At 48.5% G+C, this 24,048-nt stretch overlaps 1 protein-coding gene across 5 annotated transcripts; it reads right to left on the bottom strand.

The window, feature by feature from the left end:
• Positions 1-24,048, bottom strand: ABCC10 (ATP binding cassette subfamily C member 10). 5 transcript variants are annotated; one of them, XM_074989716.1, is made up of 22 exons: positions 23,572-24,048; positions 19,764-19,958; positions 16,246-17,611; positions 15,000-15,227; positions 14,482-14,638; positions 13,900-14,039; positions 13,723-13,802; positions 12,846-13,017; positions 12,562-12,660; positions 12,109-12,298; positions 11,429-11,506; positions 10,503-10,694; positions 9,812-9,947; positions 9,123-9,318; positions 8,267-8,610; positions 7,924-8,093; positions 6,795-6,955; positions 6,119-6,372; positions 5,579-5,724; positions 4,974-5,071; positions 4,608-4,720; positions 1-162 (listed from the first exon to the last, which is right to left on the bottom strand). In XM_074989716.1, exons 2-22 carry the CDS (start codon positions 19,922-19,924, stop codon positions 15-17), a joined length of 4,629 nt encoding a protein of 1,542 aa, XP_074845817.1. In that variant the 5' UTR covers positions 19,925-19,958; positions 23,572-24,048; the 3' UTR covers positions 1-14. The 5 variants fall into 5 exon arrangements, with proteins under 5 accessions (XP_074845817.1, XP_074845818.1, XP_074845820.1 ...); XM_074989717.1 differs by lacking the exon at positions 23,572-24,048 and having other exon boundaries at positions 19,858-19,952; XM_074989719.1 differs by lacking the exons at positions 16,246-17,611; positions 23,572-24,048 and having other exon boundaries at positions 19,858-19,891.

Below are 24,048 nucleotides of genomic sequence, written 5' to 3'. Positions count from 1 at the left end.
CCGGTCTCATTCTCTTAGCAGGGAAGTAATTGCTGTCCATTTGTCAAGAATCGCTGAAACAAGGAATCTTCCCTCTTGCTGAGGACAGCAGGTGAATCCAGCTCTGCCATCTTCCCTGCATGCATCACTAGCACACGGTCTGAATCCAGGATGGTGTTCAGCCTGGTGAGAGCGAACATAGCAAGACACATCAGGGGCAGAAGTGCCTCAGTCTGTGCAGGACAAGACACACCAAAGTCATTCATTAGCGCAGAAGTCAGACATCTCTGCCCACTGACACCAGTTTCTACAGAGCCCTTTGTCACAGTGGCTGGGAGAGCACCTATATACAGGGATCACTCCTTCAGTGCTGAAATGCAGCCAGCTCTCAGGAGGAATATGGGAGCTGTTTAACAGGAATACTACACAACAGTGTTCAAGACAGAGTGAGAACCCACAAAGACAGCACTTCTACTAGGTCAGAGTAGGGAGGCTGGGAATCAGAACACCTGGGGCACCTGCTGGCTTTGTGAAACTGGGGGAGTCACTTCTCCAGTCTGAGCCTCAGTTTACCTATCTGTAAAATGGGAATAAGGATATTCACTGCCTCTCAGAGTGCAAGGAGCCTACATTCATCTCTGTCTCAAGCATGCTGAGAGATAACAGTGGGAGGATGTAGTATTATAAGTCACAGCAAAACAACTGGATCAGAACAGACATTAATCCCCCAACTGTTACAGAAAGTACTAGTGATCATTACATGGGCCCCAGGTGGTCACGATCACAGTTTTACATCTCCCCCAAAAGACTGCACCCCTTGCAGTCCACAGTGCCAGGCTGGGGAATAAGAGTCAGTTCTGACTGGGAGTGAAAAGTACCAACCACATAGTCTCTTGCAGCAGCACCTGGATATCCCTGAAGGTCTCCAATCCAAGTAATGACTTCACTACATACATGAGAACAGCCATCTTGGATCAAACCAATGGTCCATCTAGCCAAAAATCGTGTCCTCCAAAACTAACCAATGTCAGGAACTTCAGAAGGAATGACCAGAACAGGGCAACTGTCAAGTGATCCATCCGGTCATCCACTCCCAGCTTTTGGCAGTCAGAGGCTAAGGACAGCCAAAGCACAGGGATGCATCTATGACCATCTTGACTAATAGCCGTTGTTGGACTTATCGTCTGTGAATTTATCTAATTCTTTTTGATCCCATTTATAATTTTGGCCTTCACAACATCCCCTGGCAAGGAGTGCCATAGGTTGGTTGTGCATTGGGGAAAGTAGCACTTCCACTGGGTTGTTTTAAATCTGCTGCCTATTAATTTAATTGCGTGATGCCTGGTTCTTGTGTTATATGAAGGTGTAAATAACACTTCCTTAGTTGCTTTCTCCACACCATTCCTAATTTTATGGATCTCTGTCATACCCTCCTTAGCTATGTCTTTTCCAAGCTGAACAGTCCCAGTCTTTTTAATCTCTCCTCAGCTGGAAGGTGCTTGAGAATCTTGATTACTTGTTGCTCTTCTCAGTACTTGTTCAAATTCTCATACCATTTTTGAGATATGGTGACCAGACCTGCACGCAGTATTCAGGATCAGATTAGTCTACAGGCAGAGATGGCCTGGCTGCAAGGTGCTCTTCCAAATCATCAGTCCTTTCTTTCCTTGGATCCTTTTAACCTAGTGCTAATGGCACCCATCAGGGGAGCTAGGACATTCCTGACTCAGAGATGAATAGTCACAGAGAAGTAGCCATGTTAGTTTGTATCTTCACAAAACAAGCAAGCAGTCCTGGAGCACTTTAAAGACTAATAAAATGATTTATTAGGTGATGGATGAGCTTTGATGCGACAGACCCACTTCTTCAGATCTGGAAAATTGTAATACACCTAAGAGAGTGTTTCCCAAATGGTTTTCCATGAAGTGAAAATAAGGATTCTGCAAGAAAATTCCACTGCAGCGCCAGAGCCACATGCAGCTCTTTAAGGAGTCATTTGTAGCTCTGGACGCTGGCGCAGTGGACTTCTTTGCAGCTCCCTGCCCTGCCCTGCCACCGCTGAAACAGTACAACTAAATTTAATTGGTTTAATGGCTGGCAGAGGGGTCCAGCCATTAAACCAATTACATCTAATTCCACAGTTTCAGTGGTGGCATGGCAGGGAGCCACAGAGAGCCCCTCACTTGCCCTGCTATTCGTCCCTCTAAGCTGCCTAGCTGCCGCTCACAGAGCTTCCACAGCTTCCACTCCTTGGCCACGGTAGCTCCATGCTGGGCTGGTTCCACCTCTTCTCGGCTCCAGCACAGGGCCAGATTCACAGAGGGACTTTGGGGCTGTGGTGGCTCCATGTTGTAGCTGGTACAGCCTCTGTATTCTGGGCCAGCCCTTCTGTGGGTGGGGAGAGGCAGCTGTGCATGCTGCCATTCCCTCCCCCTTCGTGGACCCATGACCCAGAGGAGGGAAGCCTTGCTACCCAAGCTGCCACACCCCTCTGGTGGGCATGGCTCAGCTCACCCCTGCCAGTGGAAAACCTCCATTCCAGCCTTCCTTCCACTGGGCGCACATGGCTGCCTGGCGTAGGCTCCCCAGTCAGAGCCATGGATGGGTTAGTCCTGGGGGCCGGTTTGGGGCTGAGACAGGGTAGTCCTGGGGTTGGGGCGGCAGATGTGGGGCTGAGAGGGGTTAAACCTGGGGATGGAGGGCAGGTTTGTGGGATGGGGGTACAGCTTGGGGATAGGGCGTGGATTTAGGGACTGAGGCAGGTAAAGGTCTGGAAATGGGGGTCAGGTTTGGGGATGGATGGGGGTAGAGCCTGGGAATGGGGTTCAGCAAAATTCTTTTGAATTGGGAAACACTGACCTAATAAATTATTTTGTTAGTCTTTGAATTACTACAGGACTGCTTGCTTGTTTTCTGGCCCAGAGATGGCAGCGCAGCCTCTCATCCTCTGGTTGTCCTGCAGCACCCTCTACTGGGCAAGACCAGCTCTGTTCACGTTCTCCACCCTCTCCAAGCTCTGTGATGGCAGGGAGCTCCGGGTACAATTGTCAGGCACTCTGCTCTCTGTGTTCTCAATCCCTTTTCAGACTCGGAGACTGCATTACTCCTGTCCCATTGGACACGAAATTCAGAAGCTCCCCCAGTCCCTAGCGAACAGCTTCCAGCAGCGTACAGAACATACTGGGCACCTACAAAAGGGAATAGTTTGCTTTTGGACAGTATCTGGATACTTTTGGAGACCAGCAATCAGGTGGAGTGGGACCCAGGAGCTGACGGGGGAAGGTAAATGCCTGCTCCCTCCAAAGCAGCAAAAGGAAACAGACAAGGCTGTACTTGAGAAATTATGTCTACTGATTTTGTGGCTGACTCATATGGAGCTGAATGTCAAGGTGGGGGCTAGTCACAATACCAAGACGTTGGGCATGGCCAGCATGTGGCCTGCTGAGTGAGTAAAGCTAGCACTGAGGGCATAGTCAGTGGGTAGCGCTAGGTCTGGAGGTGTGGTCAGTAGAGGAAGTGTGGTGCCATAGGTGTAGTGATTGGTTAATAGAGGGACTGTGGGTGTGGCCAATGGAGGAAATGGGGCACTGTAGGCATGGTGAGTGGTTAATACTGGGACTGCGATTGTGGCCAGCGTGGGGGAATGTGGCGCTGTGGCGAGGTGCGTTTAAGAGCAGAGTGCTGCCGCCTCCTTTCTCCAGAAGGCATTCCGGGGGCTGACAGCCAGCCTCCCCGTAGAAGTTAGAGACTCGTTTTAGCAGTGCTCACGCTAGTACTGTAACAATAGCTGTGCAGATGGTGCTTCAGTATTACTGTTTGGGCTGGAGCTCAAGGTCTCAAGTCCTCACAGGCTGGCTTAAGACCTTGAGCTCTATACACCAAGCTGCAACATCCACACAACTAGCATGAGCTCCTCTAACAGGGATCTGTGGGTGGGGCTGAGAGTAGGGTTGCCACATTTTTGGAAAACTTATGCGGGACAGTCAGCCCCTGCCGCGGTATCCTCAGCCTGGCTGCCTGTCCTGCATAAGTTTTCCAAAAACTGTGAGGAATGGGGACCCCATGCCTGGGCCCCGTAGCCCTGCAGCTGGTAACTGGGATCCCTGGCTGGGGCTGTACAGGGACCCTGCAGCCCCAGGGGATCCCCAGCCAACCAGGGGTCCCTGCAGCTTGGAGCCAAGTGGGGCAGGGAGCCCCTGCCAGGAGCCCCAGTCACGTGATCCCTGGGTGGGGTGGAGGGACCCTGCAGTCCCGCAGCTGGAAACCGACTGTGGCATGGAGCTCCAGCTCGGAGCCCCAGTTGTGGGGTCCCTAGCTGGGGTGGGGCAGAGGGCCCTGCAGCCCTATGGGATCCCCCGCCGGGAGCAAGGGACCCCACAGCCCTGCAGCTGGGAGCCGGCTGGGACCCGAGCCCCTGCCAGCAGCCCCAGCTGCAGGATGGAATTTTCCTGATGAGTCCCGCATCCCCCATTTACACATAAATGTCCAGCGGGATATTTTTGCATAAATGCAGGACATAGGACCTGTCAAGAAAATTCAGGATTGTTCCGCACATTGCAACCCTAGCTGAGAGGCTGCTTCCCAATGCAGAGAGACATGCCACTGATGTAAAAGGAAGTCAGCCGTACCTGTGAGCTATCGTGAGCACAGTCTTATCAGCAAAGCGCTGGCGTATGGTCTGCTGCAGCAGCTGATCAGTCTTCTGATCCACACTGGCTGTGGCCTCATCAATACACAGCACCTGCCAGCGACACAATGACAGAGTGAAGGGTATCCCAACACCTTGGGAGATCTCTTGGTTCTCAGCTGAGAGGTACTCCTAAGAGGAGCATAATTCAGCTCACAGCCCTGACTCCCAAACACTGCAGACATTCCATTAACTCATTAGATCCTCCTGGCATAGACTCCCTGTCCTGCCCTACTACTCCCACAGTCAGGAACAGGCACCCCTTCTCTGAAAGACTAACTTCCCTGCTGGAGTCAGAAGCACTCACCTTAGCCTGGGTCAGGAGGGCTCTTGCCAGACACATGAGCTGCCTCTGCCCCACCGACAGACTCTTCCCTCTCTCCCCCAGCTCACAGTCCAGTCCACCTGCAGGGAGGCAAGAACAGCACTCATCCAGCAAGGGTTTGGTTAGAGCCCCTATACAGCATGGCTAGACCAGGAGATCCCAGCTGGCACTCAAGCCTTCATCTCTTCTCAGCCCCAGCCCAAAGCCTTGAGATTTTAGACTCAAACAGAAGCAAAATTTATCAGTAACACTGTAGCTGTATCCCCTGCTAGGATCAGGGAGACTGGTGTGTGACACTCACCCCCTATTCTTCCCCCACACTGGATCCCACTGGGGCCTGGACCCTGATAGTCAGATTCTACCAGAGCCTTGCCTACAACTCCCACCAGATCCTCACTTGATAATGTGCTTCCACTACACTTCATGGGATTCTGCTTGAGCCTCACATGCCAATCCCATTGGCTCCCACTGGGGTCTCACCCTCCCATACCAGACCTTTCTGTGTCTGGGCCATTGACTACCATAGCCGACTCATTGACTCTACCCGCTGCCAGAGCTTCCTCATAACCTAGAGGCACTGGACTCACCCATCTGAGTAATCACTTCCTGTAGATGGCACTGCTCCAGCACCTGAGACAGATCAGAGTCTGTATGTTGCCCCAGGGGGTCCAAGTTCTCCCGAACTGTCCCACTGAACAGAAAGGGATCCTGGGGGATTATGGCCAGTTTGGATCTGCAGGGATAAGAGGGATGAAGGTTTGGCAGGTTGGAACAGCATGGAAGCAAAAGACTTTCCTGAGAGCTATTGGTAACAAGGCTGACCCTGATTCTCCTGGGCCAGTCTTAGCCATGGATACCATAAATAGTGTATTAAAGATGCACACATGACCAGGCAGGGCTCTTCTCAGTCTGGAAGCATCAGCACACGCAACCAGGACAGGAGGGGAACAGACATATTTGAGTAACAGACAAGAAATCTCCCAAAGTGCCCAAAGGACCTCCACTAACTAACCAACTCAGTATCACTTTGCTGGCAGCCATTAGAACCAGAGTCCGATCTCTGTCAGAAGGGCTCCTCGCTTGATCCCAAATGCCATTTGTTTGTCCCTTTGCCCTGCCCACCCTACCTCAGATTCTCCAGGCCCACCAATCGGCTGTCGACATTATCCAGGAGGATCTGTCCTTCCATCAGCTCCACCATGCGGAAAAGTGCCAAGAAGATGGTGGATTTGCCAGACCCAGTGCGTCCCACAATCCCCACTTTCTCTCCAGGATATATGCTGAAGGTCACCCCATCCAGAGCATTGGGCAGTCCTGGTCGATATGCCAGAACCACCTGCTGGAACTCCACATGGCCCTGGCTCGGCCAATCGGGGATAACCTCAAAAGAAGAAGAGGATAAGACAGAAGTGTGACCAGGACCAACTACCAGCCCTGCCCCATTTACCACCTGTCTTGTTACCTGGCTTCTCAGGTCCTGACCACATCTGATTCGAAGTCTCCTCTGCAACTCCCATTTGCACACCAGCCCTGTCCCACCCTCGCAACTCATCCTCCCATTTTATGAAAAGACTTTGAGGATGGAAAAAATGGGGGGTTGATTTTAGTAAAGTGCAAATGAACTGGGCAGTTCCCATAGATTAGCTCAGCAGCATTCAATGCCCCCTTATTAGATTGCTGTAATCATCTCCAGCCACTGGCACATCAGGGCCCTGTGGGACACCTGAGTAGGTGGGAAGAATGCAGATAGGAGACACAGTGCAATGCACAGATACATAAGATGAGATGCAGACCAGATCTTACCTGGACCAGGTGCTCCTGGGGCTCTATGGGGATGTCTGTGGAGTACTCCTCTGTTCGCTCAACACTTACCATCATGGTTTCAGTCTGCGTGAAGCTGGAGATGAGGCCTGACAGCAGGTTTGTGACAGACAAAGCATATGAGAGGGCCAGGCCAACAAGACCTGAGATGATAAGAGAACATAGCAGGCATGTGAAAGAATGGAGAAAGCTGGGGGCACATCGTCAGTCAGGGTGGGTTGAGGGGGAACAAGGAAGGAGCCAAAGCACCACTGGAGAGATGTAAGCTGCCAACCTAGTTCTGGGATGACAAGACAGAGGAGGAACGAGACGGTACCCAGGCGGAGATGAGGCTGAGAATCTATCTCCTGGACAGATAGATAGAGCTGCAGCTCTGGGACAGCGAACAAGGTGGCCTGAAACCAAGTGCTTTGGGCTCCTTGTTGGATCCTCATTAAGTACTGCCAGCCATGCTGGAAGCATTATTGCAGTGATAAAACTACCTTGAACAAGAGACCCAACCTTGCTAAGTTACGTTTTAGTCTTAGAAGTGTAGTTTGACTTTGGTTTATTTGTAGCCATTTCGAGCCCAATTCCTTCTACTTCATACCATTTCAATACCACGGGTCATCAACCAGTGTTCACGTCGCACTCCCTATCAGTACCTGACCCAGACAAGCTAAAGATCCAACCCCATAAGCCAAATATGGTGATAAATTCATGTCATGTGCCACCAGACGCACACTGCACATACACTAAGACGACCAATACCTGCTCTCCATTTACAGATCTAAACCGGTTTTATTACACAACCACTTCAGTGCAGCATTCCTAACTGAGGAGTAAAATCTTCAGTCAACCTAATGGGCTGGTTCTGGCTCTTTAAAGGAGCAAGTCAGGTTTTGTGAGTGCTATTCTGAGTGGGTCTGAGCACTGCAGAGATGGCTTTGAGGAGACTCTGGACTGGAAGGTGCCCTCCTGGAAGGAGTAACCAGGGTGATGGAAGCCTGGGTGAGATCACCGTACTGTGAGCAGACTGCTGGTATTCTGAGCCAAAGCTGCACAGCACAGACACGCCCTGGTACACAACCCTCTACTAGTATGGGTGAATCTCCAAAGTTTCACAGCACACCTGGATTTCCCAGTTGCCTCTGGTGCTGGATGATGGCGATTCCTGCTATAGCTGTAACCACAGCAACTCCAATCATCTGCAGGCGGATGTCCAGCCACTGCAGGGCGGTGTTACTGGCAAAGAGGCAGCGCTGGTTCTGCTCCAATCGCAGCTGATTCTCTGCTTCAAATCTGGGCCAGACATAACACAGAGGTTAATATCATCATCAGCCCCAAGGCCCACTGCCCCTCAACAATCTGACCCAAGGGCAGAACCTCTAGGTAACTCCCTTGTCCCTTACGAGAGTGAAAGCCCCAAATTCTCCAAGTGATGGCACCCTCCTCATGCAAGGAGCAGCTCTCACCTGCTTGTAGCCCGGGTGGCTCGGATGGTGCTGAGCCCTGTCAGAGTCTCTGAGAAGTGGGTGTAGATGGGGGACAGGGTGAGGCTGTAGAGGCGTTTGAGCTCCCGGGAGGTGCGCCGGTAGTAGCGTTGGATGGAGAAGTACAGGGCAGCCAGTGGCAGCAATATCAGGCCAATCCAGGGCAGCCCATAGGTTATCATCACCAGCATGCCTAGTAGCCCAAAGACATTGGCCAGGAAGATGTTGAGGATGAAGGGCAAGCTGTCATCCACGCAGTACAGGTCTGAAGAGAAGCGGTTCAGGATCCGGCCCATCGGCGTAATGTCAAAAAAGGTCACTGTGGCCTGGCAACATGGGAACCAGACTGGTAAGCAACACATGGCTGAGACAGGGACTAGCTTGGAGGGGGAGCAGTGCCCTGGAGTTGTAGCTTGGCTAGCAGGTGGCACAGCAAACAGCCACAATTTGGAATGGTGTTCCAGAGGGAGGCAGAACTGAATATGGACAGGGAAGGGACTCCCAGCCTCCACTGGCCCAGGAGACCCAGACCTCTCTCCTCCCCAGTCTGGAGGTGCCCTGCTGGAATGGGCATTCCCAATCCCCAGCAGCAGCACACAACCCATAGAACACAGCCAGCCACCTTCATAATGGGGTGGCTTCAAAGTAACTCTCTGCAGAGAGTTGAGAGGCAGGCATAATGACTGCAGCCAAGGGGTGGGTGATTGATCTGTGCTCCCTGGCTGAGCAGGTTAGCACTCCAGTGAGTGCATTTGTGACTCTTTCTGTTTCCCCTTCTGCTTCCATTTCCCTCCCTGAGCTGAGCCCCTGGGACATCACCCTGCCCCACGCTTATGACCTTCATGACTCTCTGGAGCAGCCGGCTGTGAATGACCGTGGCAGCGCGGATGGTGCCACAGGCAAAGAGGAAGGCCCGCAGGATGGTGAAAATGGAGTTGGCCCCAGCTATGCTGCCATACACCATCAGGTAGAAGTTAACATCCACCGTGCTACTGGGAGGGACTGGAGCTGCGCCCAACACCTGGATGCTGGAGCTAAGAGAGAGAGCAAGATATAACATGCTTCAACCACAGTGTGCCCTATGCCAAGGGCTGACATCTAGAGCCCCTGAGACAGCAAACATAAAGGCCAGGTTGCAGGGAGAAGCCAGGAGTCTTATTCCCAAACTGAGCTACTGGCTTTCTCCTGCTGTTCACCAGCTTTGACAAGCTGCTGCAGACTGACCCTTACAATTCCAATGGCAGGCTCTCTCCACCCCCAAGAACCTTGTGCAGACAGGGCTCTTCCATCAGGCATAGAAAGCAAATCCAACAGTGCTTCTTCATTATCCCTTTGTGCTGAGCTGACCTTTACATCCCTATTTTGCTCTCAGTGCCATACTGGCTCTGTGCACTAGTGGGTATTTAGCCAGCTTCTAGTCATAAGAAGAGGCCTTTGCAAAAGGAGCACCAAGGAGCAATGCTGGAGACCACTGCTCCTCCTATAGCCAGACCACACCAGTTGCTGAGCCAACCTATGCCCACTTACGGAAGCTCTGTAAGGGAGAAGAGCAGCAGCTGTGGGGAAAGGAGAGAAGCGGACAGGGGCCTCATGGAGATGTTTGCTGTCTGGGGCAGGTTGGAGATCCAGTGTGATAGCCACCAAACTGAGACGTTCCCGGATGCTGCAGAGATACAAAAGAGTCAATGCAGGCTGCAGCACAGACTCTGCTTCAGCCAATATGGGGGAGAGGAGAAGGAAGTGGAGTTAAGCTGGGGCTACACTGAGGAACAGCCTTTAACGCACACTTCTATGCCCTGCCATCCATACATTCACCACTGTGGTTACTTGAGCAGTAGAGAGGACAGCCAGGAGCTGGGGGGCGGGGAAGAGGGGTAGGAGGACAGATACAGCAGGTCCCTTGGGAAAAACAGTCCTCTGTGGAGACACTACTCCACAATTCAGTGTCACCCATGGTAGCAGGGGCACAAATTAGTACACTGTGTCGTGCCCTCACACTAGCTAAAGACTCTGAACAATCCTTCAATTTCATGGGCAGGAAAGGTGAAGGGGCCCCAGCTGGAAGACTGGGAGGATTGGGTCTTTCTCCTGCAGAGGGGACAGAGTAAACCCAGTCTGCCACCCGCAGGGATCCCTCACATATCCACGGAGCATAGCCAGGCAGCAAAAATTGAGAAAGGCTCAGAGAGCAAGAGAGTGGAGTGAGCTGCTGCCTTACCTTGCATCAGGAACAGGGACAAGAGGATAGATAGAGATAGGCAGCTGCCCACTGCCAGCCAATATGCCCTATACACCTGGAAGGCCACTGCCCCCTCTTTCTTTTCTTCCTCCTGCTGGAGGAGGAAGTTGTCTCGGCCCAGTTCCTCTGTCTCTATCTCCATGTCTTCTTCCTGGCCTTGCTCAGCAGAAACTGGGGGGAAAGACACAAGACAGCCTAGCATTAATAGGAGCAGATTCTCATTATAGACAGGGCAGGTCTATGTTGAAGGGAAGGCTTTGCCATGTTCCTATGAGGCTTTCTAAAGAGTGTATTCTTGTCCTTTCCTTGGCAGCAGAGCTCATGCCAGCTGCACACTGTACCATCAGCATCTATCAGGAAGTTCGGCAGCAGCTGGGAGTGCAGATCAGCACACTACTGCCTGGTCAGAATCCAATGGCCCCTCTATCCTAAGCACAGAAAATACCACAGGCCCACTGTGCAAGGTGTGAGAATGGGAGTTCTTTTCTAAGCCCTACAGTTATGCATTTAATTACCCTCATTTCAGCTCATAACTATGGACGTTATTACTGCTAAGGACCCAGGAGGACACAGAAGTCTGTGTATTCAGACCTTTTCCATGTATATTATAAGACCTATTTCTGCTATGAAAAGCAGGCAAATTCTAGTTAGCAGATCAAACACAGGGCTGGGAATCAGGAGTCTTAATAATAATCCCAACTTACCCTGCCACGTTGGGCAAATCCCTTCATCTGTCTCCCTCAATCTTGACTGCTTTCCTGCTCCACCCTGTCACATTAGTACAGTTATCCTGAACTCCTTCATGGAGATCAGATCATGGCAGTGTGCTACACACAGATGTTTATCCTGAAACACGGTGACTCCACCCACCTTTACCAATGTCCCACAAACTGCCATATATTGACCTTTATTCTGCCTCTTCTTATTCTCCTTGTCGATCTTTGGGATGGCTTCCACTAGTGGCAGGATTTCAGAGGGGGTCCCTAGAAAGAGAGAGAGAGAGTACTTTATACACTGCAGAGATACTATGGAGCAGATATCTGCTGCAGAAGTTCAGCTAGCTATTTGGTACAAAACAGCTCAATTTTCTTCTATCTCTGCCTTCCTATTCCTCCGTTCAGCACACTCAACCCAATAATCATTGCTTCACAGCTTCCTGTTCCAGCATTCTGTCTTGCTCCAAGGCCCATCTCTTCAGAATACATCAGCTTTATTCTTACACCTGTCATTCAACATGTCCCAGTTCTCCCTGCTTACCCAGAGTTGTTCTTTTCCTGGGTTCCCACTAATTCACCCCAGCGTCTTTGCAGCTGTCTGCTTTGATTCTCTATGGTCATTTTCCATCTGAACTCACAGCCCATCAGTCTGTCTGATAAGTAGAGCCCTGCAAATCTGCAGATATCCACAGCCATGGGATATGGATGCAGATAACCATGGCTAATTTTGGCAGATGCAGATATGGATACAGCCTGTTTGTATTCACATCTGCAGACTGTGATCTGTGCAGCGATCTACTGTAAAGGCTGGGACAGAGTTCTTAGCCCTCTGGCACACAGACTGAAACAAAGCAGGTGTGCCACTTTACCTGTCTTGACAATTCTGCCATTGTCCATGAGCAGCAAGGTGTCAGCCTTCTCTAAAAACTCTGTCCTATGTGTGCAAAGGATCCTGGTCTTGTGTTTGAGAACTCCCAGAATGCATTTCTGCATAAGGTGACAGGCTACATCAGCATCAACAGCTGCCAGGGGATCATCAAGAAGATAAATCTCCTTCTCCTGAGGAAGAAGAGACAGCGATACATCTCCCAAATTCCTTCTATGCCAGCTTCCTCTACAGCATCTGTAGAGAATGATGCAAGAGCATTGGCTTGGGGTAGCTCCCAACTCATTTAATCTCAGCCTGCACGAACAGGAGAGGCTGCATGCTGTGCAGTAGGAGCTCCAGCTGTTGGGTTCTTCCTGCTTCTCTAGCCCAGCCTTGGTTCTTGGATAATGCACCTGGTGCAACTGACCCTCTGTTGGGTCACTCTTCTCTTTACCTGATAAACGGCTCTAGCAAGGGCAATTCGAGCTTTCTGTCCCCCACTGAGGGTCACTCCATTCTCACCCACCTCTGTCTGGTCACCTGCTGGTAAGATCTAGAAGTGAAACACACAAGATAATCCATTTGAAACACTGTTTCACAGAGGCAGCATGACATAGGGGATGTGGAGCTACAGTTGCTGAGTTCTATTCCTGGCTCCAACTTTAGCTCACTGTGAGACTTCCAACAAGATACAAGTGGCCTGAAGCTGGTGGGATGTTCTCATCACAGAGCACTCACGTTCAGATCATCGGAAAGCGCACAGGCCTCAAGCACCTCGTGGTAGAACCTGGCATCATAGTCCCTCCCAAAGAGGATGTTCTCACGGACAGTGGTAAACTGGATCCAGGGCTCCTGGGTGGCCAGACCGAATCCTCGCTGCAGATCCCAGACATACACTTGCCCACCAAGTCTGTGAACCCAGAGCCAGGCAGAGTAGAGAAGAAGCAAAGAAAAAGAGAAGAAACAACATGGGAAAAGTGTGCCAGGCAAATAGGTCTAGCCCAGGATTCCCAACCTATGTGTCGGGACCCAAACATGGGTCACTATTAGATTTTCTAAGGCTCATCGTCTGAGTGGCTGCAAGCCACATGTGGCTCTTTAAGAAGTCATTTGACACTCCCACTGCTGCCACCACTTACTCCTCTGGCTCCCAGTCCCTGCCCTGCTGTGCTGAACTGGAACTCAAGTTACTTGTTTTAATGGCCAACAGGAGGGATCCAGCTGTTAAACCAATTAAATTGAGTCTGATTTCAGTGCAGCAGGGCAGGGAACTGCCCGTGCTGCAGGTGGGGGGGAGCTGTGCAGAGGAGACGGCAGTGGCCCAGCGAAGGAGCAGCATCTGCAGTGTGTGGTGCTTGTGTGAGGCAGATTGGGGGGAATGGTTTGGGGCTGAGAGGGGTTTTATTCTGGGGGGACAGTGTGCATTTTTCTGAGGGGAGAACCCCTCCCCACATTTTGAATTGCCTTGGGTCACAAAGCCTTACTGAATTGTCAAAATGGGTCCTTGTCTCAAAAAGATTGGGAACCGCTGGTCTAGCCATCGAAAAATCCCCTGTAGCAAAGGCGCTGAGAAATGGGACAAGGGAAAAGTCTGAGATGCCTTCTGGCTACTTACTTGTTGAGCTCTCCAGTGATTGCGGCAAGCAGAGAGCTCTTCCCGCATCCAACCTTCCCAACAACTCCCACCAGCGTCCCCTGCAGAGGAAAACAAGCAGTAGCCAGATTTATTCAGTTAACGTTTGGCCCTTTCGGCGTTGGTTCCCTCTCCCATATTCCCTGCATTCCCTCTCACTTTTGTTAATGCCAGGTCCTGAATGAAGATCTGCAGAGTCCCGCTGGACAGGTGCTGCCTGCTGCTCTCCTCCTTGGCTGGTAACCAGGAAAAGGTGGCTTGATGCATTTCCAGAGCAGAGGATGGGACTGTGGGGCCACCTTGCAAAAGAAAAGCAGCACAGCCACTGCATTAACCCAGAAGGGGCAAAGAGTGCAGCAGAGACACTAGGCTGGGCTCAGCCACTCCTGCAGCGTGTTTCCAAGAGAAGGCAACTCAGATAATTGTAGACGTTGGCGGAACCATCAGCTCCACTCCCAAACAGAGTAGGCAAGGAAGGACATTTCCACAGGTCCACACTGTGTCCTCCCCACAGACTGACTGAAAGGAGAATGGCTCACTGCTCAGCACCTGAGGGAGTTCAGATGCAGAGCAGTTACCTAACTGCACTAGGGCCAGTGAATCTGCTTCCTTTAGACCTATGCACTACAAGCAGCTTTTCTGTGTTCAGACTTCTCTGTTGTCTTCCCACCCCACACGTAAATTCCACCCAAAAGGCAACAGCACCCATTCCTGCTTGTGTCTCATCTCCTGTCTCCATACCAATGGTGTAATAAGCATCGAGGTCCTGGTCAGAGAGCTCAAGGAAACGCTGGATGCGATCCAGGGACACTTTGGCATCCAAGATTCCATTCAACACCCAAGGGAAGACATTGAGGGGAAGAATCAGCATTCCAACAAGTGCTAAGGCTGTGAATACCTGTTCCAAAGAGGGAGACAAGAAAGAACTGGGAAATAGTGATTCTTTGGCACCTTTCTACCCACACATGAGTTTTCCGTATTAGAGACCACGATGGGGAAGCGAAAGACATCATGGGCAGATGTCCTTACATCTGTTGGAGGGTCACAACTCACAGATGGTTACTGAGCAGTATTCTCAGGGTAGTTACAGGTGCATTCAGCATGATGTCCTGAGCTTTGTCCCCAGGGGAGGTCTCAGAGCAAAGCAGGAAAGAAGCCCACTGCCACTCTGCTTAGAAAGGTTCTGAAAACTCTACTCCCATCTCACACATCAGTCTGAACAGAGTGATGGGGTTGCACAGGTCTTCCCTGGCATTCACCTTAGTTGCAGTGAGCTGGTGCCCCAGCAGTACATAGGTGATGAAGATGACAATGGAGATGATTACAGGCAGGGCTGCCCACAGGTACACGCATATGGCATCCAGGTACTTAATGGCTCGCAGCTTCTGCAACTCCTTGGCTCGGCAGGCATTTATCCGGGCACCAAAGTGCCGCTCCCAGGTGTAAAACTTGATCACCCTTATGCCACATAGGAACTCTGTCATTAGCTGGGGGCAGAGAGGCAAGCAGAACAGTTCCAGATTAGTCTCCTTTGTCCTACAGAGCCTGAGAGAGAGAGAACAAATGATGGATAAACAGGGGGCAAAGACTAAAATATGTCTCAATGTGGCAACAGCAACAACCAGCAGCTCTGACCCGTCTCTGATAAGCTCTGTGATGTTCAGTAAACACCAACACATTCAGTATTTCAAATCTGAGCAAAACAACTGACTCCTCACACAATATTCATTCTGCACAGCAGTTCTGACTTATCTAGAGAAGACCACCATGCAGAGAGGGGGCATTATAAAACCAGATATAACTTCTTCCAGGGACATATTGCAAATGCTCTTACCTTACAGGTGTGCAAGGAATACTGGAGTGAGACTTATGTTTCTACGTTTCCAAAACATGGGTGGAGAATTGCCAAAGGATTGGAGGGGCTGGAGAGAGCTCTGTCAACTCTACAGATGCTAGGTTAAAACATTACCATAAAATCCTATCATACTGGAGTCCAGGACACTTGGATAGTGATTCTAAGAGGGAAGAGTCAGTGCTGGAGAGGCACACTGTGCTGGCAGAAGCAAGAAAGAGGATGATATTCATTCTGAGGGTGACAAATCAGAGAGGCACAAAACCACCATACAAAGGAAGACACAGGCATTTTGAATCAGCAGCGGGTAGGGGTCCCAAGATTAACAGGCATCAGTGAGGAGATGTGATGAGAGTGTATCAAGGGAATGGACCATGGGTTTCACAGTAACACACAAAATAGGGATCTATGGAACAGACCGGACATGCCTAGGAGGCAATGGAACACCTCAGAATAACATTACACAACAACTTCCCTGTTGCTGCAATCACAATGACATTGCTTTGTACTGTGCCTCCCTGGTATCTCACCTTTTTGCATTCCCATCAGGGTTTTCCTGGTTTCTGCTCATTGACTGGGCTCCAAAGTATGTAGTCAAAGTTCCAAGAATGATCACTAAGAAAATGCACCAATGAACCCAAAAGCTGCCTCACCTTAACTCGTGTGTCTTTGTGCTTCAGCATCTCCTTGTTATTCTCCATGATACGGTTTGCTATGACCTTGTTGACAGGCACAAGCAGCAGGGCCAGGGCCAGGCCTCCTAGGAAGGCCACTCCCACCTGTTGGTAGAGGAGGTAGAGGGTGATGGCAAACTGGACAGGAAGACTCCACACTTCATGGAAACTATTGCAGAAGTTGACAAGCCGATCGGTGTCTGTGCTCATGAAGTTGACAATCTCGCCCATTGTGAAGATGGACAGACTGCTGCTGTTAGCCCGCAGGGACTTGCGATAGATGGCAGAGATGACTGCCGCACGCACCATCAGCATCACTTTGTTCACCTCATAGCTGAACTGGTTCCGCAAGAGAGCACCTAGGAACGATCCAGCAAAGAGGCCAAGAGCGTACAGCACCCCATGGCTCAGAGGCTCCTGGTGTGACTCCATGAAGCCAACAAGCAGGTTCAGGAGCAGGGGACCTGTGAAGCTTAACAGGCTGCCAGCCAGTTTAAGTAGCCCTAGGGAGTAGTAGCGGAGCCCAAAGGCTGCATGCAGTACTGAGAGGAGTTGCACAGTCTGCTGGGTGTCAGAGGGGTTCCTCAAAGATGGGGAGGCAGCTCCAGTCCCATCGCTTTTGGTGATAATTGAGCTAGTGGAAGAAACTGTCTTTTCTGCTTCTTGTCTGAGAGCTGCCTTTTCCTGCCAGCAGGAGTAGAAATGCTCATGGACCCTGGCAGCCTGGAGACGTTGAGGTAGCAGATAGACATCCTGTGGCCGATTCAGCATCCACTGGTACCCACGCTTCATAAGAGGGTTCATCCAAGTGTATGAGAAGCGTGAGAGCCAGCTTTCACCATCTTCTGCCACTCCCTGCCAGTCAGACTCTGTGATGAGAGGTTCACGCTGCCAGGAGTCATTGATGGAGAGAAAATCTTGCCTACTGGCAACAGGAAGAATATACCCAATCACATACATAAGTACAGTAGCCAGTTGCAGGCAGAGGGTGCAGAGTCTGAAGATGTGAACAGCATGAAGGTGGGGCCAGGCCAACCCATTCTGACAGTACCATACCAGAGTGATGATAAGGGTAGGGACAGGGAAGAGGGCTAGCAGCATCATGGCTGCAGGGCCACGGGAAGAGCCATATGTGGACCTGTAGAGCATGAGGAGTGCCAGGCTATGAGTGAGCCAAGTCAGCATGGCAATGCCACTTGTCAGCACTGCTAGATACAACGTACTCAACTCCTGCTGAGAGATGGCTGCTGAGATTATATCAAGGAAGGGGAGGCCGGTGAGTATGAAGGAGGCAGTAATTCTGCATTTCCAGCCAGGTCTGTGGGAAGCCCATGGGACAGGAGATCTAGTGGAGACAAAGGTGGTGAAAGCTTCACAGTGGAGCCAGCTACCATTCTATCACCTGTGATTCACTTCTCTTCCTTGTCCTTCTCTTCCAACCATTACCTAGTCAACCTTCACTCACATCTACACAGGCGACACCAGCTTTTGTCCCATTCAGAGCTTTTTAAGATGACAAAAATTGTCACTGCTGATCATCTCATGTTAATATACTCTGGTATTTCATCTCTGACAGTGGCCAGCACCATATATCTCACAGAAAGATGCAAGAAACCCCACAGCTACAACTATGAGAGAACATTCCCACAAAGAAACTTTTCCCTAATCTGTGGTTCTTGGTGGCTGAACCATGACAGTTTTAATCCCTGATAAAAATATATTTTTATCCTCTAATATAACTTTGGATGTTCACATTCTTAATACAAATGTTTAATTTTTTTATTCTTCAAAATTTCTTTACCTCAGTGACGTCTTGTGGCAAAGAGTTCAACTGCCTAATTATCCACCTGAGAACAATTTACTTATCAGTAATACATCTGTGGCCTTTCAATTTCACTGAACATTCTCTTGTTTGTAAATCATGAGAGAGTAAACAGGATAACCTGACCCAATATCTCTACAGCATTTATTACTTTGTTTATTCTCTCAATGCCATCTTATATTTATATCCTCCCTAATCTATATAATTTCAATCTTTTAAATCTCTCTTAATACAGAAGTTTTTTCAGCCTCTAATAGTTCTTATCACTTGTCTCTGAAGTCTCTCTACTTCTACTAAACCTTTTTTGAGATATAGACACCCAGCTATATACACTATTTTCAGGTGAAGAAATTGCTTACATAAGAACAGCCATACTGGGTCAGACCAAAAGTCAACCCACCACCGCATCCTGTCTGCCAACAGTGGCCAGTGCCAGGTGCCCCAGAGGAGGTGAACCAAAGACAATGATCAAGTGATTTGTCTCCTGCCATCTGTCTCCAGCCTTTGACTAATGGCTAGGGGCACCATACTTTACTCTTGGCTAATAGCCATTTATGGACCTAACCTCCAAAAATTTATCAAGCTCTATTTTAAACTTTGTTAGAGTGCTGGCCTTCACAGCCTCCTCCGGCAAGGAGTTCCACAGGTTGACCGTGCGCTGTGTGAAGAAAAATTTTCTTTTATTAGTTTTGAACCTACTACCCATTAATTTCATTTGGTGTCCTCTAGTTCTTACATTATGGGAACAAGTAAATAACTTTTCAATATTCACTTTCTCCACACCATTCATGATTTTATATACCTCTATCATATCGCCCCTCAATCTCCTCTTTTCTAGACTGAAAAGTCCCAGTCTCTCTAGCCTCTCCTCATATGGGACCCTTTCCAAACCGTTAATGCTTAACGGCATTATAGAGTTTTTTTCTACCCTACCCCTTATACGGAACTAAAAATGCATTTAACTCCCTGTCACTGCAATTGAGCAGACGTTTTTGCTGAGCTGTCCATGACCATGAAAAAGTCTTTCTCTTGAGAGGTTACAGTTAATTTAGAACAAGAAAATCATACAGCTTAAGGGGCAAGAAGGAAAGTAGTACCAAAAATATATGTGCTTGGCTAAGAAATTACTCAGGAGGGACATGATAATTGCCTACAGTTATGAAAGGTGGATAAGAAACTGTTTAGCACTGCTCCTGAAGTATACGTAGGAGGAAGGAGAAAATAGTACAACTGGCTTAGCTACGGTGTATGATGTAACAAAACACAAACTCGTTATAAATATAACTTTTTTTTCCAAAAGATAATGTGTCAGCTGAATATTGGAAAATATTAGAGACAATTAGGCTTAGGAATAATTTCCCCAAGGAAAACAGTAGTCTTCACTGGCTACAATATCTGAAACTGAGCTGGACAAAACCCTGGGGAATAAATTGTAAAGCCAGATTCTACACAGGCCCCGAGGGAGGGATAGGGATGGATTAAGCAGAACCAAATGGTGCTTTTCACTTTGCATATGTTCCAGCATGCCTTCCAAAAGGAAGTAAACTCAAGACTATGAATGTTTCCTGCAGGCAGCTGCTATATGGCACAGAACAAAAAATCATTTCCATCATTCAGGAACCTTTTCTCACATTTCTGCATTACAATGAAGTAGAGACACAGGTGGCTACTGTACCTTGGAGTGCCGAGGTAACAGGCGCTTATTAATGCAAGGATCACATGAGGGATAATGTTCAATATCAGCTGGTTAAAGCAGTGACCAACATTACCATGGATCCACACAGGAAGTGGGTCTTCTGGACTGGTACCACACAGATCAGCCAGAATCACTTCCATCTTTTTTAGCAGCCAGTGCTAGAGCAATGAGCTCCTAGAGAAGAAATAAGTTAAGCATATAACTAAATCAAACACACACAGGAAAGGAAAATTCCTCCTTTATTAATAATAAGCTCCATGCCACACTGCAGGTCCCCTTCTATAAGGATCTCAAAGAATTTTATAAATTTTTACATTTTATTGACTTCCTCTCATTCCTGTGAAGTACATGAGCCAAACACTTCAGCTATGACTATAACCACATAAAATCTTTGATGTGAAAGTTTTTTCCTGAAAATTGTAAATTCAGGTTGATGAAAACAGCTAATGAATTTATGTCAAGCCAAACTGTTTTGGTTGAAATTCTCCATCCTCCCGCCTGGAAATCCAACAAAGATCAAAACATTCTATTTTGACATTTTTGAAATTAAACATTTTTAAAAAACTACTTTCTATTTCTAAATTCACTTCAATTTCATAAAAACAAAAACATTTAAAAAACTGAAAGTTAAACATTTTGTTCGACTGAAACAACATTTTTCTCCAACTTTTTGATTCACAAAAAAAAATTAGTTGTTGTTTTGGGTCAATTCACAATAACTCTCTCTCTCAGTGATTTTTTTTTAATCGTCAATGAACCAAATTGTTAATTAGTTGTACAACTCTACCAATGACCACTAAGTTACTATCTCTGGAGTGGACAACAGCAGTTCTTTAACAACACACCAATATTATGAGACTTTAGAACAGGAAGCACAAGCAAATCCCATTTTAATTGAAACTGACAAGGGAATTTAAAGATTACCTACAATGGAAAAAAAGATTGAACTTATGCTTATTTTTTTCTTCTTAATGATATGTACAAAGGTCTGGAAATGTTTTGTTATGAAAAAGATTCTTTTACATTAGCAAGTCAGGTCCTGTCCTTTGTCAAACAGTTGACAACTGCAGAACAAGTGCAACATGACAGCATAACATTACTAGGAATGAAAGGGAATGACATGGGAACAAAGTTCCCTAGAGTTAGGGGAAGGAAAACTGAAGTAATTGAGAGGGAAAAACATCTTAGAGACTGTTTTAAACACTGGGTTTTGAACTGCGACTGTTTAACATCATGACTAAATCAAACATAGAAAATATGTCTTTATTACAGACTCAACATTCCTCCTCTTTCAGACTTCAAGTCCTCCCAAGCAAACCAGGGAAAACTAGACTAAAGCTATGTATACAAGACAGGATACGCTGGAAAAACTTATGTGAATATTCCACTTCTGAGTGACATAAAGTTTAGCAACATAGGATGTAGTACTATGCACAGTGTTATGTCATAAGGACACTATCACACTAACATAGCTTGTGCCACTTGTGGATGTGCTTTTTTATGCCAATGGGTAAACTCTCTCCATATGGCATAGAGCATCTTCACATGTGCGGCAGTGATGCAGTTGCTTGCATCTCTGGTCCCTTTCACTCTCCGTCCTTTCCCTCCTCCCACAATATTTTCCCTTCCAACCCACTTCCTCTTACCTATGTGATTTCAGCAGCCCTTGAAAAGTGTATGAAAAGCATCACCATGTAAGCAAGTGTGTGCATGCTTGCATATATGTAAGTAAAACAAGAAAGCAGTCCAGTAGCACTTTAAAGATGAGCAGAATAATTTATTAGGTGATGAGCTTTCGTGGGACAGACCCACTTCTTCAGACCACAGCCATACCAGAACAGACTCAATATTTAAGGCACAGAGAACCAAAAATAGTAATCAAGGTTGACAAATCAGAAAAATATTATCAAGGTGAGCAAATCAGAGAGTAGAGGGGCGGGGGGGAGGGGGGAGAGTCAAGAATTAGATTAAGCCAAGTATGCAGAAAAGTCACTATAATGACTTAAAAAATTCCCATCCTGGTTCAAACCACGTGTTAATGTGTCAAATTTGAATATAAAAGAGAGTTCAGAAGCCTCTCTTTCTAGAGTAGTGTGAAAATTCCTAACTGTGTCTTTGTGTAGGAAGGTGCATGTATTGTCACGTGTGTTTGGGTGAATAACACTTGCAGCCTCTTTGACTTTTATTCCATCTGCTGGCACGTGCACAAAAGTATGACACAAAATGTGCCTATATATTTCAAAAGTTTTTAAAAGAGAAGGAAACTCTAAAAGATATATATTTCTTAAAAAGTGAATGTTGTTGACTAGTAATTGCAGAATAGCCAATCTATCACATTTCTCACCGCTCTTGTCTAGCTATAGATCAGATATAATTTTTTTGGTGCAGACAAACTGTTTTTTTTCCTTTTTCTATTCCCCTGGAGCTCTGGTTTAAGCGAAGTACCTATCTCAACAGTAAATGTCTGATAGACAGCTTAGTTGGAAGCTGGATCCAACTCCTAAAAAATGCCCTGTAATTCACCACCTTTAACAAGAAAGGTCTAGGGATGAGCTTCTCTTTGGAGGAGGGCACCATGATACCTTCCACTATGGAACCTACAAATACACATTGGTGCTAATAATGAACTGATCACTGCTATAAGTCAGGCACTGATCTCATAGAGCTGAAAGTGACCTGGGGAGGTCATTGAGTCCAGTTCCCTGCCCTGTGGGCAGGGCAAAGCTCCATCCCTTTTTTTAAATCTATTACCGCAAATGGCCCCCTGGACAATCGAACTCAGAACCCTGGGTTTAGGAGGCCAATGCTCAAAACACTGAGCTATCCCTCGCTGCTGAGACACAAACACCCATAATTTAGAACTAGAATTCTTTTCGAATTTTTATTTGCCTGTAGAACAACATCCAAATGGAAAATGGATTCAATTTGAGCAGGGAGTTGGACTAGATGATCTCCTGCAGTTCCTTCCAACCCTAATCGTCTATGATTTAATTATCTCTGTTGGGGTGTCTAGGCACTAAGCAACCATTGTAACAAAAATGTAGAAATATCTGAGTTAGTACATCACGTGTATCTACAAGCAGGCATGGGCATCTGTTTCTACAAATTTAATGACATTGGTATCTGGACAAGTGCATTTTTATGGCTCTTTCCTGTGGATTTTCATTTGGGCTTCAGAAGCAGTCCTTTAATGAGCCCATTGCAGCTATGAGAATGTGTGATCCTAATTCCACAAATGAAAGTACAATAACTTCAGTGAACAAAAACCATGGAGCTAGTTGTAAAAAAGTGGGATGTGGGGAAAGAATCACGAAAACCTTTGTGAAACGTCATGTTTTTAAATTACCCGTTTTGACTATCTTGCTGCCAGCTCCAGCATCCTGTAACAAAACCTGAACTTAGCAGAATGCCTCTGCCCAGACAATAAATATATCTGTTTGGGCCTTCCAAGGAAAATGAGGTAAACAAGGATGGAGGAGATCAAGCCAGAGAGAGACGGTGGAGGGAATGAGCAGGGTGGGACCTAATACGGAAGGGGCGAGGCAAGGGCGGGGTCTCCGAGGAGGAGGTGGGGCAAGGCTGTTGGGCTCTGGCACCAGAAAGTTGGCATCCCTGGGGAGGGGTGTAGAGGAAAGCTCAACACTAGCAGGGACACAGCGTCTCACGCTTAAATGGGCGCGGGGGAGGGGTCCCTTCAGCGCATCCCCTGCTGGCTGGATGCCACGCGGGTTACTCTGCAGCTAAAAGGCCCTTCGAACCAGACCCCGGCCCGCTCCCTGCCTCGCACCTTCTTCCTTCTCTTCCCGGTCCCGCGGGGGTCGGCCGGGCGCCACGGACCCGACCCACAGAGGGATGTGCCCAGCTGGGCTCTGGGAGCGCTTCTTGCTGGGATGCGTGGACATGCGCCCTCCGCAGCACGGAGGCTCCGATCAGCGGGGGAGAAAGGCAGTGAGGACACAGCTGCGGACGCCCAATCCACGTGCCAGGGGCTCGGGTGATGTCATTGGCTCTCCCCCACTCCCTGAGCGCTTCCCCCTTTCTCCCGGTCTCGCGAGGACCTGAACTCGCAACCAGCGGCGTCCGGCCGCGCCTCCTGCGGTTGGGAAGTGTTGCGGCTCTGAGGCCCGACTGGCGACGGCAAGCCAAGAAGGACAAACCCTAGCCCTTGAGGCTGCTGGGTTCGCGCGCCCGCAATGCCGCCCAGCCCCGGTGCCAGCCTTGGAGCTGGCATGGAGCCTGAAGAGACCCTAGAGATGCTGTGGCA

The sequence above is a fragment of the Carettochelys insculpta genome, chromosome 3 (genome assembly GCF_033958435.1).
Source record: "Carettochelys insculpta isolate YL-2023 chromosome 3, ASM3395843v1, whole genome shotgun sequence".
Lineage (NCBI taxonomy): Eukaryota > Metazoa > Chordata > Testudines > Carettochelyidae > Carettochelys > Carettochelys insculpta.
This window is presented reverse-complemented; position numbering and strand designations above follow the sequence as displayed.

Bases quoted from the DNA above. Each gene is read 5' to 3' on its own strand.
- ABCC10 (XM_074989716.1), bottom strand. From the start codon at position 19,924: ATGGAAGTGATTCTGGCTGATCTGTGTGGTACCAGTCCAGAAGACCCA. The intron at 13,803-13,899 runs GTGAGAGGGAAT...TTTCCTCTGCAG, and splicing joins AGGACCTGGCATTAACAAAA to GGGACGCTGGTGGGAGTTGT. The intron at 10,695-11,428 runs GTCAATATATGG...CTTTCCCCCCAG, and splicing joins TAAGAAGAGGCAGAATAAAG to TTTCTGCTGAGCAAGGCCAG.